Source organism: Ochotona curzoniae, unplaced genomic scaffold (assembly GCF_017591425.1).
Source record: "Ochotona curzoniae isolate NIBS_2020 unplaced genomic scaffold, NIBS_Ocur_1.0 scaffold_4812, whole genome shotgun sequence".
Classification (NCBI taxonomy): Eukaryota; Metazoa; Chordata; class Mammalia; order Lagomorpha; family Ochotonidae; genus Ochotona; species Ochotona curzoniae.
In genome coordinates, this window is record NW_024467124.1 from 2,830,568 (window position 1) to 2,848,246 (window position 17,679).

Below are 17,679 nucleotides of genomic sequence, written 5' to 3' on the forward strand. Positions count from 1 at the left end.
TGTGGCATTCGAAATCGAGGGAAGACATGACTTTTTTCTTTCTTCTTTTCTTTTCTTTTTTCTTTTTTTCTATACTAAATTAACTTTTTTTTTTTAAATCCACCTTCTTCCATTCTGGGACAATTTAGTCATTTGGGATGAAATATATGAATTTATTGTTTAAGATACCAGACTCAGGATTCAAGGAGTCTGTTCACTGGTGACCAGTGAGTTATCAGACAGTAACTTTAAAAATCATTGAAAAATTGTCTTTGTATAGTCAGTTACTTCATAGTGTCCGGGTTTTTTATTTGGCCCCAGGTCATTCAGTGTGTCATTTTCCCTGGTATGTGTTGTCTGTTTCAGAAACCATAGTTAATTCACTGATTAGAGTTTGTATTAAAATGTTGGTGCTACAGCCACATTTGTTACTTTCCATAGGTTCTGAGGAAAAGGGAACTTTTGCATCTAAGATTATAGCAGAGTGGATTTACAAAAAGCCAACTAGAATCGGCTTATTAAGTTTATTAAACATACTTTTGTTGAGCGCTGAATTCCATGTTCTGTATTTGTGGAATGCCTCTTCGTATAATCTTAGCAACAGTTTTGGATCCCGAGTACAATCTGTGAATACTATGCAGAAATAACAGGGCGGCAGTCTCTTAAATGGAGCTTTAGAATGACACAACCAGCCATCCCTCACTGCAGCAAGTTGTGTTTCATTATGTGGGTGATCGTTTTTCTCTGTTAGCCTAACAAATAGGTGGCGAAAAAAACAGGAGTTGAAGCATGCATTGCTGCTTGGCCCGGTTATACAGAAAGAACAGCTAGAGCAAATTGCACACACAGCTGTATTCTGCTTCCTGAAGTCTCCGAAATACATTGCTTCCTTAGTGGGTGAATTAACGATGGGATCCCTTGAAGGATAGATAGACACCTGGCTGTCAGCTGTGTGCTTTTTTTTTGGTGGCTTTTTTTTGAGTTATAGATCTTTTTGAATGTCTCATAATAGCTATTTATAATGCCCTAGAATAACTGATTATATTCCTTTGCATACAAAGTTTTGTATTAAATCCAGGAGGTTTCTGTAATTCCTGAAAAATTTCTAACTACATCTCCAGTGCCATCCTTAAAAACAGCTATGCCAGTTGAACCAGAATAGAGAAAAAAATTCATGTATATGAGCTGTGTGAGGGTATATACGTTGTGTGTGAATGTACGTGTTTTCAAGTTCTCCGTTTACAGTGTGATTAGAATAAGAGAAAGCAAGCAGGGGTCTAATCTTGATAAATCCACTGTTAGCTTGGGAGAAATTTGTAAAGCATTGTAAGGAGAAGCAAGGAAGGAATCTCTAAATAGTCCTGTAGCAGATTTTAGTGAGTACATTTCAAGATGGAACAATTTGGCCTAGCAGCTAGAGTCCTCACCTTGAATGCACTGGGATCCCACATGGGCGCCGGTTCTAATCCCGGCGCTCCACTTCCCATCCAGCTCCCTGCTTGTGGCCTGGGAAAGCAGTCGAGGACGGCCCAAAGCCTTGGGACCCTGCACCCATGTGGGAGACCTGGAGGAAAGTTTCTGGCTCCTGGCTTCGGATTGGCACAGTACCGGTCCTTGCGGTCACTTGGGGAGTGAATCATTGGATGGAAGATCTTCCTGTTTGTCTCTCCTCCACTCTGTATAAATAAACCTTTAAAGATGGAACAGTTCATGAAACAACATGGAAGGAAAAGCAGGTCAGGGTGGCTGTTCCTGGCCTTTCCATAAAAGCTGTGAAGCGTAGCTATTGTTCACATCAAAAACGGAAAGGTCATCACACTATCGACAATTGCAACATTTCTTCCAAACCTGAAACATGAGTGTTAGTGTGAAATTCCCTGCTTTCCTCATCCTCCTCTTCCATCCCATCAGCAAGTACTGCCTGTTTTCTCACCTAAATAAGCACTCAGTCCTCACTCCTTGCTCCCCTCCTCAGCTGTGCATTGACTGAGTCCTCACTGTCACTTGGCAACGCTGTTGCAATAGTTTGAGATGTAGTATAACTCGGCAGTTAAGTGCATAGACCAGGGCTGAAATTCGCATTCTGAATGTGTACTGATTGTGCAAATGGAGCAATTTCTGAACCACTCTGAACCTCATTTTCCTCCTCTGAAACAGGTTTTGTAATATAAGTAGTTTTGAAGCTTCAGTAACCCAAGACAGATGCTATATGGGACAGGTGGTGAATTCTTGGCTTTTCATAAGTCTTGAAAACCACCTTAATCATCTTCTGTAATTAATTCTCCATACCGCCACTAATAAGATCATTGTATAATGCAGGAGTAGTTCTTTTCTTGTGTGGGTTAAAATCTTTCACTGATGGTTCTTTATTATTATTATTTTGTTTTATGACACAGTTTCATAGGCCCTTGGGTTGCCTGTGCCCTATCCCATGGTCCTGCCCCCATTGATTTCCCCTCTAGTTTTAAAATGGGTGTCCTTCATGAACAGTCATAAGTCCATCATGCTGTCATTGAAGTGATTCCTGACAATGTAGGCATGGACAATATTGAAGAGTCCATTATTATACTGTTAGGATATTTTCATTTCTTTCACTGGGAGCCCATATTTGGTGTGTATACATAGAAACATACAACACTTTGTCTTCATATCTGAACATACCAGTTTCTGCTACACTTCCATTATATATCCTTTAAAATATAGAGCCAATGGACATAGTCCACAACGGGGTGAAAGATAATAAATTTTCATCAACATGAAGTTAACAGACATGCTAAGGCAATATTGATGCGTTACAAGAGTGATGAAAATGGGAATCAAAACCTTCTTGTAGGAATAGATGCTAGTGTATGACCCTTGTGGCACTGAAGAAATTACACTAAAACTAAAACTTTATTCCTCATGAAGCATAGCAAAACGGTATTGAAAAGGACATTCACAATCTCAGGTGTTTACAAGCAATTTATCTCTTATGGATGATCAATTAATGAGCCACAAGGACTTATTGGGAGAGATACAAATAACTAGGAAGTGTGAAAAGGTAAGATTCACAGCAAAAATAATTAGGTGTGACACTACAAAACTGCAAAATGAAACAAGAATGAGCCATTCCACAAGAAGATGAGCAAAACAACCCCCTGGCCAAATTAGCATTGAGCATCACCTCACTGATTGTTCTACTAAGAATTAAGTAGAAGTCCCAGAAGGAACAAAACATGGTGCCGTGGCCAGCACATTGCCTGTTTACTTAGTATCATCATGGCTTGACTATATTTGTGGGCGTTGATTGTTTTTATAAGTACCGTGCTATTTAGAAATTCTGACAGAAACAAAGAGAATAAAAATAAAAGCCCTTCTCTGCCACTTCACTCTAGGCAAACCAGTTGAAATCATTTGTTGTGTATACTTTTAGATTTGTGTATTTTGTGCATTATTACACTGATATGTAACTAGTGACAATACAAATAACTGCTTTTTAGACAAGAAAATTACTACATCCTGTGTACTTGTCCACACTTGCTTTCTATTTGCTGTAGCTGTCAGCACCTCAGCAGGTGCTTCTTTGATGGCTACAGTGATTTTGTTTCTGGGGTTTGGTTTTTCTCCATTTAAAATTGGTTTTGTGTGCTGTGGTAGAAATTGAGTTTAACTACTCTTCCCAAGTGGGTCATTACATGCGTTAATGTCATTTTTCTCAATTTTAACCACCAATTTTAGCTTTTTAAGGAACATAAATAAATTTTTAAACAAAATTAAAAAATTCAGTTATAGACTCTTATCAGTAATGGAAATGGTTTTGCTTGAAACTTTTCATCATGAACTCAGAGACTAATTGCCAAACACTGAAACCAGACATCCTTCCACCGTGGCCTTGGGCAGCTCATCTATGAAATGCTTGTAACAACACCTACTTCACAAGGATTTCATGTTGCCTCAATATGTATGAGTAAAGTATTTTGAACAATATCTGGCCCAGTGTTCAATGCTTGCTGGATAAAAAGCTTCTCTATATGGCATGGAAAAAGATTACCTGGGTGCTGTGACTGGACTTGTTCCTTAGTCTTCATTTCTGTTCCTGAGAATATTGTATCCAACCATTAAGCCCTTTGGCTGTGACAGCCAGTGTTTAATGGCTCTTCGGAGGGCTCTGAATCCTGCAGAATATGCAGATGAAACAAAAACCCGGACTCTTTTTGCTTCATCAAATGCTGACAAGGCTACCATGCATGGACCCTGGCAGGCTGATTCTCTGCTTAACAGAGGTTTGCAGACACATGCTGACTCTCTTTGGTTGTGTTCATTGAAGGAAGGTATTTTCTCACACTCTCCTCTGCAACATTTAAGTTCTTGTTTACTCTGCCATACCATGATTTATTCTCTTAATTGAGTAAAGCAAAGTGTTGGCAAACAGTTAAATTCTGCAGGGTCTGGCTGTTTAAGTCACTGTTTGGGTATATGACATTTCCTGTTACCTCATCTCTCACATTGAAAAGTTACATTTCAACTGCTTTGGAGATATCTATTGGACAAGTCAAGGTGGAAGATGCTACTAAGATAAAAATGAGAGTGGTTTGGCATCCTAATGAACTTGTCTTCTGCACATGTGACTATGAACATCCTGATAGCTGTGAAGAAAGGGTTGGAAGTCAGAGGCGTCTGGTCTTTGCCTGATTTGTTGTCCAATATCTGTCCCCATTCTTTGATGGCCATGATTTAACTGTGCCAAAGTTCTTTCATTTCTTTAAATGTTGAATTAATATTTTGTCTGCCAGCTCGTGCCAGTGAGTAAAAAAGCATACTTCTGAGCACTCAGGTGGCACACCAACTATCCAAGACTGCACCAGTAGCTAGAGTTCTGCTGGAGTTAAGGCCCATCTGTAGTCCCCAGGCCAGAGGAGCCCACAAGACGATCATTACCAAGCATCTGTCTGCCTTTGTCACAGGGTTCTCAAGGGCAGAGAGAAAGGCCCTGAATTGCTCACTCATATCTTGCAAGTGTCTGGGAGCTGTTCATTCTGCACATTTTTAACTACCAAAGGAAAGATCTGCTGGTACAAGAGCTTAATCATGGCTGCTCTCACATGCTGTACTTCATAAAGCAATTTTGCCAATAGCCTGTCTGCCTTTCCTTCAGTCATAGAGTTTTTTCTCTGTAATGCTATGACTCATTTTACAAGCTTTTAAAATAATAACATATAATTTGTACTTGTTTTTGTTACAAGGTATGGAGCTTTGAATAATGTTTCTTCTCCATCCTTAGTGACAAAATAAATCAATTTGATACTAGAAAATATTACTTTGTACCTGTTCTGGGAAAAGGACAGAACAAATTCACCTTTGTACCCAAGCACAGGGCATTTCTTGGAGAATGCCCTTGAGGCCCTCCATGGACTTGTGCCAGGTTTTGTTTTGCCTGTCACGTTGCCAACTCTGTCCCTTTGTGTGGGACAAACAGTTGGCAGGCTCTCGCCCTTGAGTCCTGATGTGTGTCCTGCTGCTGTTGGCTGTGTGACCTTGGAGGAGTCTCTGCCTTGCTGGGCTTGCACTTACTTCTCTGTAATGTTTTTTTCAGTTGTGTGGATCATATGATGTTTGAATTTGCTTTAACTGTGATTCTAGTTCACTTTTCTCAGCATAAAATGTGATTTTATAAGCACAGATAAAAATCATGTTCATAAAATATTTGATTTTTTTTGAAAAGCAGAGATGGTAGAAAATCTGTCAGATCATGAATAGATCATTGAACAGACAAAAGGCTGATGAATGCAGTGACAGTTCTCACTAAATGTTGCCTTTCCCAGTATTAGAATCAATGTTTTCACTTGAAGCCTGCCATGGAGTGCGTGTTTGATGGGTGTGTGGTGTTCCCTACAGCACGACACAGTATTCCTTAGTATTCATTTGAGGAACTGTTTTGAACGGCAGATACAAGAAGCCTTAATCATCCAAATTTTTGTCTGTGAGTTGTTACTGGTTTCTTGAATTTATTATTTCAGAGTGATTAAAAGGGGGCAGTATAGTTGACACAACACTGCTACCACATCCCCAATTTTGCATGTATGAATTATTGCTGGTGTCTTGAAAATGTGTTTGAGTTGTGATTCGAAGTTATAATCTCCACAACACTAATTTTATCCTATTGTCAATTTTATGTAAAAAAAAATTCTGTCAGTTTCTATGTCTTTTCACATTTTTGAAATTTAAAAAATTTCTTTTCACATTTTTAAAGTTATTTGTTTACTTATCTGTTTATATATTGGAGAGGCGAACAGATGCAGAGATTACTGCAAATGGAGCTCCTTCCCACTGATTAACTTCCCAGTTGCCCACAACGGAGAGGGCTGGACCCGAGGAAAGCCCAGGCTCACATGTTGGTGGCAGGGATGTGACTAGCCAAGCCTTCCCCTAGTGGTGCTCTGACTCCATATTGACAGCAATCTAGGAGTAAGGAGCAGAAATGGGTTTAGATCCAATTGCTCTGGCACAAGGTGTGGCCGTTCCAGCTTTCATTTATTTGGTAGGCCAGACGCCTGCCCCTTTCCATGTTTTTAATTGAGCACTCCTCCTGCCCAGGAGTCTGTTTTTCTCCTTTGCGTGTCTTTCATGCTGTATGTGTATATGTAAGTGTGTGGTGCTTTTAAAGTTAACTGAGAAATTTGAAAGCAGCAAACAGGGGGTAGTCACGGAAAACTTGTGAAATACAGTCTGCTGGAAAACACAGTAGATGTGAGAAGAAGGCTTGGAGAGCTAAACACACACATGACATTTGTTTTTGTAAAAATAAAATATTCTTGAGAAATAATTCATTCTCGCTATTTCATTTTTGGGTTTTGTCATCTTTTTACGTTCTTCTTAGAAGCTTCCAAAATGATCTGCGAATGTAAGGAAGTTCATAACAACATTATACAAGCCAATTCATCAAGATTTTCAAAAATTTGGTCTTCATATGAAAAAGGCGTGCAGTGTAGAAAAGGTTTGAGCATGCTGGGGTACTTGCACACAGTGTAGTACCATGCAGATCAGGAAGGAAATGCAGTCATGAAGAAATTACATGGCATGACATTGCAAAGGCATGCAAACAGCCTTGTACAAAAGAGCACGTGTATGGTGTGTTCTCTGCTGAGTGTGAAGTAATGAAAGATAAACAGTCCTGTAGCGCAAAATAATTTTGCAGGGCCCAGTGCCATGGCCTAGTGGCTAAAGTCCTCGTCTTGAACATGCCAGGATCCCATATGTGCACTGGTTCTAATCCAGGCAACTCCACTTCCCATCCAGCTCCCTGCTTGTGGCCTGGAAAAGCAGTTGAGGACAGTCCAAAGCCTTGGGACTCTGCACCCATGTGGGAGACTTGGAGGAAGTTCCAGCTCCTGGCTTTGGATCAGCACAGCACTGGCTGTTGCAGTCATTTGGGGAGTGAATCACTGGACAGAAGATCTTCCTCTCTATCTCTCCTCCTCTATGTATATCTGACTTTCCAATAAAAATAAATAAATATTTTAAAAAATAATTTTTCAAAAAAGAACTTGAAAAGAGCAACACAGTGAAGAGGATAACCTGTCAAAGGAAGTGTAGGAAATGGGATGGAGAGGATGTGGGATGGAGGTGAGGTATCTTTGAGTGCCTGTTTGGGATAATTTTAAGTTTGGGCAGCATATTCATGCTTCACATACTAAAATGTAAGTCATTAAGAGTGGAAAACAAATAGAAAAAGTGACTCAGTTGATTTTAAATAAATACTGAATTGATCAAAGAGGGAAAATTGATCCCTGCAGCTTGACATTCTTAGGATATGGTACCATGAGGTGGACACATCTTCCATGTAGCATTTTTGCAAGTAATGCACAATCCTAATCCAATCATGAAGCAGCATCAGACAATTCAAAACTAAGGAATAGTGGCAGGGGAAGATTGGGAGAGGGCTAAGACTAACTTTAAAAATAAAACAGTGCTATAAAGGACATGCAGCGGACGTGTTCTAGATTGTTGGTGAATAGAAGGGCCTGTTAGCTAAGTTTATCATCTGATCCCATATTGGCTCCTGTTCCTGTGGTGGGGCTAAGGATGGGCAGAAAGGAGTGTTAAAAAGCACGCGTTTGGGAAAATGGACAAAATTAGGAGTATGCATGAGTGGTTAAATGAGTTGTATAGATGCTAGATTTGCAGACATTGGTAACTGAGCTGTGGTAATGTAAGAAAGTGCTCTATCCCAAGAGAAAATACCACTGTTCCTCAGGGAAAAAGTGTCTGATACTTAGGTATAAGTGAATATCAGTGGTTCATAAAATTATATATCCTTTCTGCGCAAGAGTTCTTCAGAAAGCTTATGGAAAATGGGCTTATAGACACAGGTTTCATTTTTTTGCACTAAGAACAATCTCATTTCACAATCTCATTTCCATGGCCATTTGCACTCCACTCCTACAGCTGTGTGCACACACAGATGTTTGAGGCTAAATAGGAACAAAGGATAATGCAGAGGAGGTGCAGTGTTCGCCATAAATGCATCTGGGGAAAGTCTGGTTGCAATGATGCCATGCTCTATTTTGTTCTGGCAGTTTTTCTTTGAATTTGACATTATTTCCAAATGAGAAAAATTCCTGAAAAAAATACGTTTCAAGCTAAAAATAAGCATTCACATGTTAGGATTAACTAGTAAGACATTCTGTTTAAAGGCAGCTCCAGGCCTGCTAGAACTTGATCCTAGTAATCATTTTCCATTAAGAGACATTTATTTGCAATTAAGAACCATTTGACAATGGATAATGCTGAATTTGTAAAAAAAAAAAAAAAAAAGAAAGAAAATGAAAACAGCTGCTTCAAACTAATGATGATAATTCAGCAAAGTTGTGGAATGCAATACCAATTTTAAAGAAAATAATGCATGAGGACAAGTCCATTGTAAAGAAAAAAATTTTAAAGTAACTTTAAACATTAAAAGATACCCAGAAAGAAAGAAATAAGTATTTTGTGCACCTATGTGGAAATCGAAACAAATTCTTTTATCAAATGCTCAAATGATTAGATTAATAGGAGAGACCACAATTTCTACATTAGTAAAATCAATGTGGTATAGGTTGATCTACTAATAGAGATTCATTATAAGCAAATAAGACTGTGTGTCCTGGGCAACTAAGTAACAAAAATGTAGTAAGATGTCCAGAAATAAAATATCAGACCTAAGGGAACAAAATATGAAAAGATGATTTTGCAAATCAGCTCCAGCATGCGTAATCCCAAGAGTTGCTTGGATAATTTGTCTTCAAATTGAAAAAAAAAATAGGTTCTTACCTCATACCACAGAACTATCAATTCCAGTTGTGCTGTGGATTTAAATACGAACACAATTTAAATGCTTTTAAGAAGTGTGAGGGGAATATCTCCTACCTCACACCACAGAACTACTAATTCTTGTTGTACCCTGTGGGTTTAAATATGAAGGGCACAACTTCAGCACTTAAGAAGTGTGAGGAGGATATCTGTGTAGGATATGATTAGGAAGGCTCTCGTAGGCAGGATGTGTGAATATACTGGAAACAAAATTCTTCCTAATTTTCAAATTTTATTTCATTTTTGACAATTTATAATCATAAATAATTACCAAGTGATGTATGTGAATATACTGTAGAATTATTGAACCATGTTGATTATCACACCAAACAACTTGGTAATTTTCATTTATTGCTTTAGCTAGAACTTTATTCCCTTTGATGCACTTCTCCCCATTCTCCCACAATTCAGCCCGGTATGAAAATCATTCTTCCTTCTGCTTCTACGAATTTTAGATTCTCTGTAAATGTGACATCTAAATTTTTTAATATAAATCTATAAGGAAATATCAGTGGCTAAAATATGTTATGTACTTTCCTAGGATCAGTCCTTTCCAGAATATGAAAATGGTTTTCAGATTGGAATGAGACTGGAAGGCGTTGATCCCCGACATCCGTCTGTGTTCTGTGTGCTCTCTGTGGCTGAGGTAAGAGATGGCAGTGTTGCCTTGGGCTGACTGTGCCGTGACAGAAACTCAGCTGTCTCGTAAAAGGGATAGTACTGTCTGTCATAGCTAAGTGCCACTGCATTGTGCAATTATGTTAGTAAATGATGGGTAGGAATGCTTCCTAGTAAATTTTTATTTTTGTCTTTAGATAGATTTTCTAATATGTCCTTCATGACTGCTGCTTACTTTGAATTAATGGGCAAATAGTTTATACCTGAGGCTGGTAACAGTATTTGAATACTTCAGTGTTGTTTATATTTGCTAACAGTGGTGTACTTATTTGTGTTACGAAAAAAACTAGTGAGAACGTGCATGAATACCATTCAGTCATGTGAATTATACATTCATACAAGTACATACATTTTATGAAAATAATATAAAAAGCCATTGATGAAGCTCAATGGCTTATAAATGAATTTTTCATTATCATGCTTATGAATATTCATTGTCAGTCATTAAATCACTAAGATCTCTATTTCTAATAATATTGATAATAAAAGTCACATCCCCCTACTTCACTAATTGATTATAACTATTAAACTTTTACAGCATATCTAGAGTATGTGTTCCTATTTTTCTCTTTTCATTATTGAGTATACTGGAACCACATATTAGACTTGAGACAAACCATCCCCCTACTGGTTTTTCTGAATGCTTTCACTTTTCATGGAAGACAGCAGGAAATAGAGTTTGTGAAGAAAATATTTGATAGGTATTGAGTTGATAAACTGTCACTGAATGAATATTTGAATGATCCTCAGAATTCAGGATTAAATAAAAAGATATTTTTTTCAGGAGGCTGTAGATATTTGGAAAATCATATTTTATCATCATTTCATTTTAATTGGATGTCAGTTATAAAATTTGGGTTTTTTAAAATTGTATTTATTTTTATTCGAAAGGCAAATTTTTACAGAGAGGTCTTCCATCTGCTGGTTCACTCCCAAAATGGTCACAGCAGCCATAGCTGAGCTGCTCTGAAGCTGAAAGCCAGGAGCATCTTCTGGGTCTCTCCTTTGGGTCTTGGGTTATCTCCCACCGCTGTCCCAGGCCGCAGTCAGAGAGCTGTATCAGAAGTGGAACATCAGGGACATGAACCGACAGCCTTATGGGAGGCTGGTGCCATAGGACAGGATTAGCTTGCTGTGTCACCACATTGGCCATTGTAAATTTGTTTTCTAGTGACAATATTTATATAGAACAATTGTCTTTTACATGTTGATAGTGCTGACAAAAAATATCCATTTTTGTGGCTTTTGTATCTACTTTAACAACAACACTTATTCAATGATTACTAACATTTCACTTTGCAGGTGTGTGGTTACCGTCTAAGACTTCATTTTGATGGTTATTTAAGCTGCTATGATTTTTGGACTAATGCTGGTTCTCCTGACATCCACCCAGTGGGGTGGTGTGAAAAGACCAAACATGAACTGCACATTCCCAAGGGTAAGCCAGGATGCATTTACCAGCTGGAAACAGGACTGGTGGTTATTTCAGCTTTGTTTTAACAACATTTTGTAGAATACTAACAAGAGAGCCTGGTGTGAATTGATTTCCAAAAGCAAAACGTGAGCCACAAGAGCAGCAAGGCCACACTGATATCACCCCTAGAAATAAATGTCTTAGAAGGAAAGCATCAAGACTGCTTCTTTAGTTCTGATATTCTGAACTAAAGGGGGAAGAAATAGAAGATCATGAATGCATTTCCTCTTGAGTAGAGCTGATGAAGCCATATAAGGAAAGGAAATTAATGATCAGATCATAATTCAAATGAGATGTGACACTTGGTCAGGGGCATTGCATGGAGATGACATTTGATTCAATCATTAGTTTCAAGCTTAGGAACCACAGTGAACATGGATCTAGAACAAAATTCCCTTATCTTCTTTTGATAAGAATTAAAAATCTCAGTTTTGCTTATACCCCATAGAAACCTGGGTTTGCGAGGTATGACCCAACGCTTTTGTATGTTCTGTATTTGTATGAGGTGAGGATATGATCAGAGAGATGCTGACGGTTCCCTCTCTCTGAATGGGCTCCTGCTAGCAGCTAGGCATTCCCATGAGCCTGCAACTGTGGCCATGATATAGTTGCTGTTCTTCTTAATCAGCCTGTGTTGTCCATTGGGATCTGCCCCCTTGGAGGCTTGTTACAAATTGCTTCAAGGTGGGAACAGTGCATGTACACATGGGTGCTGTGGAGCCCTTCCTGTGTGTAGGCACTGGGGCTGGAACTGAAAATGAAGCAAGCAGCCTCTGTGTCCGTGTGGCTTTCCTTCTGGAGGATGGAGAGTTGGGGAAGAGCCATTCTCCCGAATACAGGGTGAGCAGAGGCATGGGGTCTCGGATGTTCGTCTCCGTGATGGCTTCCTCATGAGTGGGTGCAATTTCATCTTATCTTTCTGGAAAGCTTTCATGGGGGTGAAACTATCTTCAAACCACAGGGGTACCAGTTCGGGGTAGTCAGAAAATTTTTAGGCAAAAAAACGTATAATGGGAAATCAACCTTTACAGTTTAAATTTAGTACATTAAAAAAATTGAAATAATCAATGTAAATCTTTAGTAGTCTGCTAAGGACATTGAATGTATGTCAGAAGACTGGATAATAATAATAATTATTTAATTTGCATGTGGTTACATTTTGGGATATTTTGAATAATCCGTACTTTTTTAGGTTATAGAAAAGATAAATTTGTTTGGATGGATTACTTGAAAGCCTGCAAACTGCAAAATGCGCCAAAGAAATTATTCAGAAACAGAAGTTCAGTAAGTATTTTCTTCCTCAGTACAAATCATATTTTCCCCTGAGCTTAAGTACTTAAAATTCACTTCATATTATGTTGAATATTAATCTTTTAAGAAATTATGAAAACTCTGAAAACGTCCTGTGGCTTTCTTACTTAATTTATCACAGTTTCCTATGTGTGCATCTTTTTTTCTAAAAGTACAATTGCATGTTGCAGTTAGATGGGGAAAGTTGAACATTATGTGTTTAAAGCCTACTAAAATTTAAGATATCTTTTCCAAATGTTTGCTTTTTCACTTGCTGTCAGTGAATTGGTCTTTCAGACTTAGTTTTGCAAACGTTAGCTATCCCAGATAGGATGTAAAGGTGCCCAGTGTAGATCTATCGAGGAACTACAGAAAGTCCAACAAACTCACACTGCCTGACAGCTCCATTTTCCACAAACTTTTTATGGCAAGCATTTTGTCTGGATACAATAGCAGGGTTATGAGGACTGGGGTGTAGCCATTGGTTGCTGTTTGTGTTCTTAGGATCCAAATGCACCGGAGAGGAAATTACAACCTGACTCTCTTTGCAGTTCTCTGGGTTTAACAGAGGCTGGCATGCTAGGGAGTGGGCAGGAGCTGGACAGCAGCCTGGGTCATCAGTCAGCTCTGCCAGCTGCAGGCCCCTCATTGACCATGAACTTCACTTTCCCCATCCTGAAACTGAGGTTGTACAATTATTATATGTATTTCATAGAATGGCATCAGGGGAAGGGAGCCATTGAAATGTGAAATGGCTTTAAAAATAGAATGTGCTAAAGGGAAATAGCAGTCAGGGTTCAGTGTGGATAGCAGAAGAAATGGGAAAAAATTTCTTTCTCTAGACACTGTGTATCTGCCCTAAATTCTAGGACTGGCTAGTTACAGCTATATCAGAGTGGGATTTGTATATTGTAAATTATAATTCGTAGTATTTTTATACCAGACAAGTAAAGATGTTGAAGAATGCATTTACATTTTTAAATATAATTTTATTCGTGGATCACTACATATGTTCCTTTAAACAGTGAGGAAACCACTACTTTCATATCTGTAATCCAATTACAGATATTTTGGCATTTAGAAGCCTGTCTTTACCACTTCTTGAAGTTGTGGTGTTTGGAAATTATTCAAAAGCTCTTGGGAGCACAGACAATCCTTTGATATTAATAAATTCAGTAAACATAATATCTTAAAGTTAATACATATCAGTGAAGGAATTGGTGAAGGGAAAAATGAAGATGACAAGGGGAATAAAAGCCCCTTGTATGAGAGAGGCAAAAAGCCCAAAGGAAAGGTAGCCTCCCGGGTCTAGTCTGAGTACAAACGTGGAGATTTGGGGGTTTGTGTATACATGTGCTAGGCTTCCTTCCTGGGGGCCACTGCAGATACCCCACAGACATCACTGATGGTGAACAGCGCAGGTGTTTACTCCTACTCAGGCCTGTTTGGTGTTTTGTCTCTTTTCATGTCTCTTCCCCTCCTGGTGCTGTGTTAGAATCGGCCAACACCTAAAGAGTTTCGGGTTGGGATGAAGCTGGAGGCCATTGACAGGAAGAACCCATCGCTGGTGTGTGTGGCGACCATCGCCGACATTGTTGAAGACCGCTTGCTAGTGCATTTTGACAACTGGGATGATAGTTACGATTACTGGTGAGGCACCGATGTGCATTCTATTTCTGTGTGTTCATATTTGTTGCTGTGAGTTTATTTTCCTTCTGATACTCTTTTTTTTATGGTGACGAACATTAGGAATTTAGTGGCTGTCTCTTCTCTACCTTCTCTTCTATGAAGAGCCCAAGATACTTTTCCATCATTTTATGAAAAGTCACCTAATGAAGCCTCACCTGGAACAGTATGACCAGTAGCTCATTGCATTTTTGTCTGGTTTGTATGAGAAGCATTTCTGGGAAGAGGAAATTAAGAACCTATAGTTTTCTTTCTTTCATTCCTGTTGGAAAAATTGTTAAGCTAGCTTGTCACATTTTTAAGAGGAAATATTCAGAGTGAATGGTAGTGAATTATTTGAAAGCCTATGGGGAGCAGAGACAATGTATGCTACGATGCCATTAAACTAACATTGCACAAGTTGAAAGGATTTTCTGTATTAAAAAACTGAAATATGGAAGAGATTATGGCAAAAAGAATTATTTTGCATTTCTTCATAGTGTGTCCTTAAAGATGGACCAGTGTTTGCTGAGGCTGTGGCTCTTGAGGTGGTGCCTGTTGTGAGCCCTGTTTTCTCCGATGCACTTACAAGCAAATCACATGGAGTATTGTGGGCTTCTTCAGAAGAGCAGGGAGGAAAATTGTAGTCATCTGGAATCTGACTGGACTCTCATAATAAAATCTGGACTGTCACATTAGCATTTTTCTTTGCTGTTAGCAAGAAGTGATAGAGAGGAAGTTTATTAAAATGTTTATTTTCAGAGGAAATCACTAGCAGGTTAGGTGTTGTCAACCAGCCCTCCTTGGTTTTTTGTTTTAAATTTTAAGAAGGTTATGTAAAAAAAAAAATTTGGCTACACAGCCTACAAATACAGCACTAAAAATTACTTATTCTCTTTAGCTATGAACTGGTTTTTTTCCATGGTATTCTTGACAACCAGAATCGCCATTTCGCTTGCATTGCTTCTCTGGTGTTGACCAATGTATGATCTAAATGCAGTTTTGTTTCTGCAGGTGCGATGTGAATAGTCCTTATGTTCAGCCAGTTGGTTGGTGTCAGAAGAATGGGAGAACTTTGGTAGCACCCCAAGGTGAGTGGACTGTTTGGGTTTGTTGGATGTCATTTCAGTGAATGGCAATGTCTATTTTTGTTTTCATGTATGTAAATCATATTTTGTACAAGATGTATGATAAAAATGCTGTACAAATTTCTATTGACTGCCAAATGCCCAAAAGCTACATGCTTTTCTCCATTTGAAAACAAATTGTGTTATAAAGATACATTATGTAGCTACTAAAAATTGCTTATTCTTGCAAGTAAGTGTCATTGTTGTAACTCAATATTTAGATGAGTTCTTTCAAATGATTTATAATTTATCTTATAGCTTACTTATAGCAAGTTGGACTATAATACTTTGGTGTTAACAGTAGAAAAACAAAAGTCTAAGAAGAGAGATAAAACACTGAGTCCCTAGATTTGCCAGGCTAGTTCCAATAAACCAACAAAATAATAAGGGTCCTTTGTAAGCTTTAACTTTTTTCCTGATTACATAATAACTTAGAGAACTACACAATAAACTTTTTTTTAAAACTTAAAGGTGAGTCAGACAACAGCTACGAAATCTTAGCTTTTTAAAGTGTTTGTTTATTAATTCATTTGAAAAGCAGAAAGCGAAGGGGAGAGAGAAAGACAGGCAGACATGAAAGAGAGAGAGGGATGGATATAGCCAAAGATCTTCCCACCTGCTGATTCATTCTTCAAGTGCCCAGAACATCCAGATAAGGGCTGGTACAAAGCCAGGAACCTGGCATTCAGTCCAGGTTCTGCGTGAAGGATGTAAGGACGTAGTGACTTGAGCTGTCACTGCTGCCTTGCAGGGTGCCTCTGGCAGGATGCTGGGAGCTAAGGCAGCAATTATGACTCCGACTCAGACACTCCAGTATGTGATGCCAGTGTCCGAGCGTCAACTGCTATTCCAAACTCTTGTCCCTACTCCGAGCATTTTAAAAATAAATGTCCAAGGAGGAATTTGTTTTCTTTCAAAAGTAATATATAGAAATATAGAGAAAGGAATATGTTATTTTTCAGTGGATTGGGTTTTTAGATTTTAAGTGACTGCATGATTTTGTCACTTCTAAATCCCTTAAATATAGAAAAATACCAAAATAATCAATCAAATTCTTAAGTTTGGTGGAAAAAAATAATGGTAGTAAAAAAAGCCATCACAGCACATAATGTCCCATAACTATGTACAATTTTAAAATAAAATTTAATAGCATTTTTGAAAACTAGATGTCTATATCCATTTCTTATAGTCTCTGATCATGCTTCTGTCTGTTCATGTTTGGCTATCCTTGATATCATGTAAAAAGATTCAGACAACATGTGATATTTGGTGTCTGGCTTCTGTCAATTTGCAGAATTTCTGGATGTTTATCCTAGTTGAAGTATCTATCAGTAGTGTCTTCCTTTTTGTGGTGGAACAGCACTGCAGTGTGTTGATCAATTGCAATTGGTTGATAGATTCGTCTGATGATTGAGATTTTATGTACCTTTGACCATCACAAAGAATATCTTTATAGCCATTCATGTATACTTTTCAACATGTACGGATACATTCCCCTTTAGCATATGAGTAAGGAGTAGAATTACTGAGTCTTATGCTAAATCTACACTTAATAGTCTGAGGAACTGATTAACTGTTTTTCTAAAGTAGCTGCACCATTTCACGTTCCAATCAGCAATGTGTGAAGCTTCTTATTTTCCAGATAATTGTTAATCCTTATTTTTGTTTGCATTATTGATAAGTCATCCTAGTGAATGTGAAGTGATACCTCCTGTGGCTTCCATTTGCATGTTCTTATTGCACAGCCTTGTTGGAAGTCTTTACCTGTGCATTTGATCATTTATATATTTTCATGGCTGTAATGTTTATTCAAATTGTTGGTCATTTTTATTATTTACATTTATTTATTTATTATTATAAGAATTCCCTATACATTCTGGATATTAAATCCATACCAGATAGATGAATTGGCAATCTTTTCCCTTGTTGTTAAGGTAGTATTGTCAGATTTTTGAAAATGTCCTTTGATAATGAATGATCATTCAAAACTTCTTTTGCATTAAATTATATTTATTTTGTTTAATTCAGAAAGGCAGGGAGATAGAGATCTCCCATAAGGTTTATTCCCAAAATGCTTGCAACAGCCTGGAACGGGAAAGCCCATAACTGAGAGCCAGAAATTCAGTCCTGGCCTCTCAC

The 17,679-nt window shown here is 38.2% G+C and overlaps 1 protein-coding gene across 1 annotated transcript in view; it reads left to right on the plus strand.

Annotated features, from left to right (window-relative positions):
* The window catches only part of L3MBTL4 (L3MBTL histone methyl-lysine binding protein 4), a 347,858-nt gene that overhangs the window by 86,824 nt on the left and 243,355 nt on the right, over positions 1–17,679 (plus strand). Inside the window, exons 4-8 of the mRNA XM_040970594.1 lie at positions 9,848–9,952; positions 11,287–11,422; positions 12,651–12,742; positions 14,244–14,398; positions 15,428–15,504. Of these exons, the coding sequence (XP_040826528.1) occupies positions 9,848–9,952; positions 11,287–11,422; positions 12,651–12,742; positions 14,244–14,398; positions 15,428–15,504 (565 nt within the window). The remainder of the gene's footprint in view (positions 1–9,847; positions 9,953–11,286; positions 11,423–12,650; positions 12,743–14,243; positions 14,399–15,427; positions 15,505–17,679) is intronic.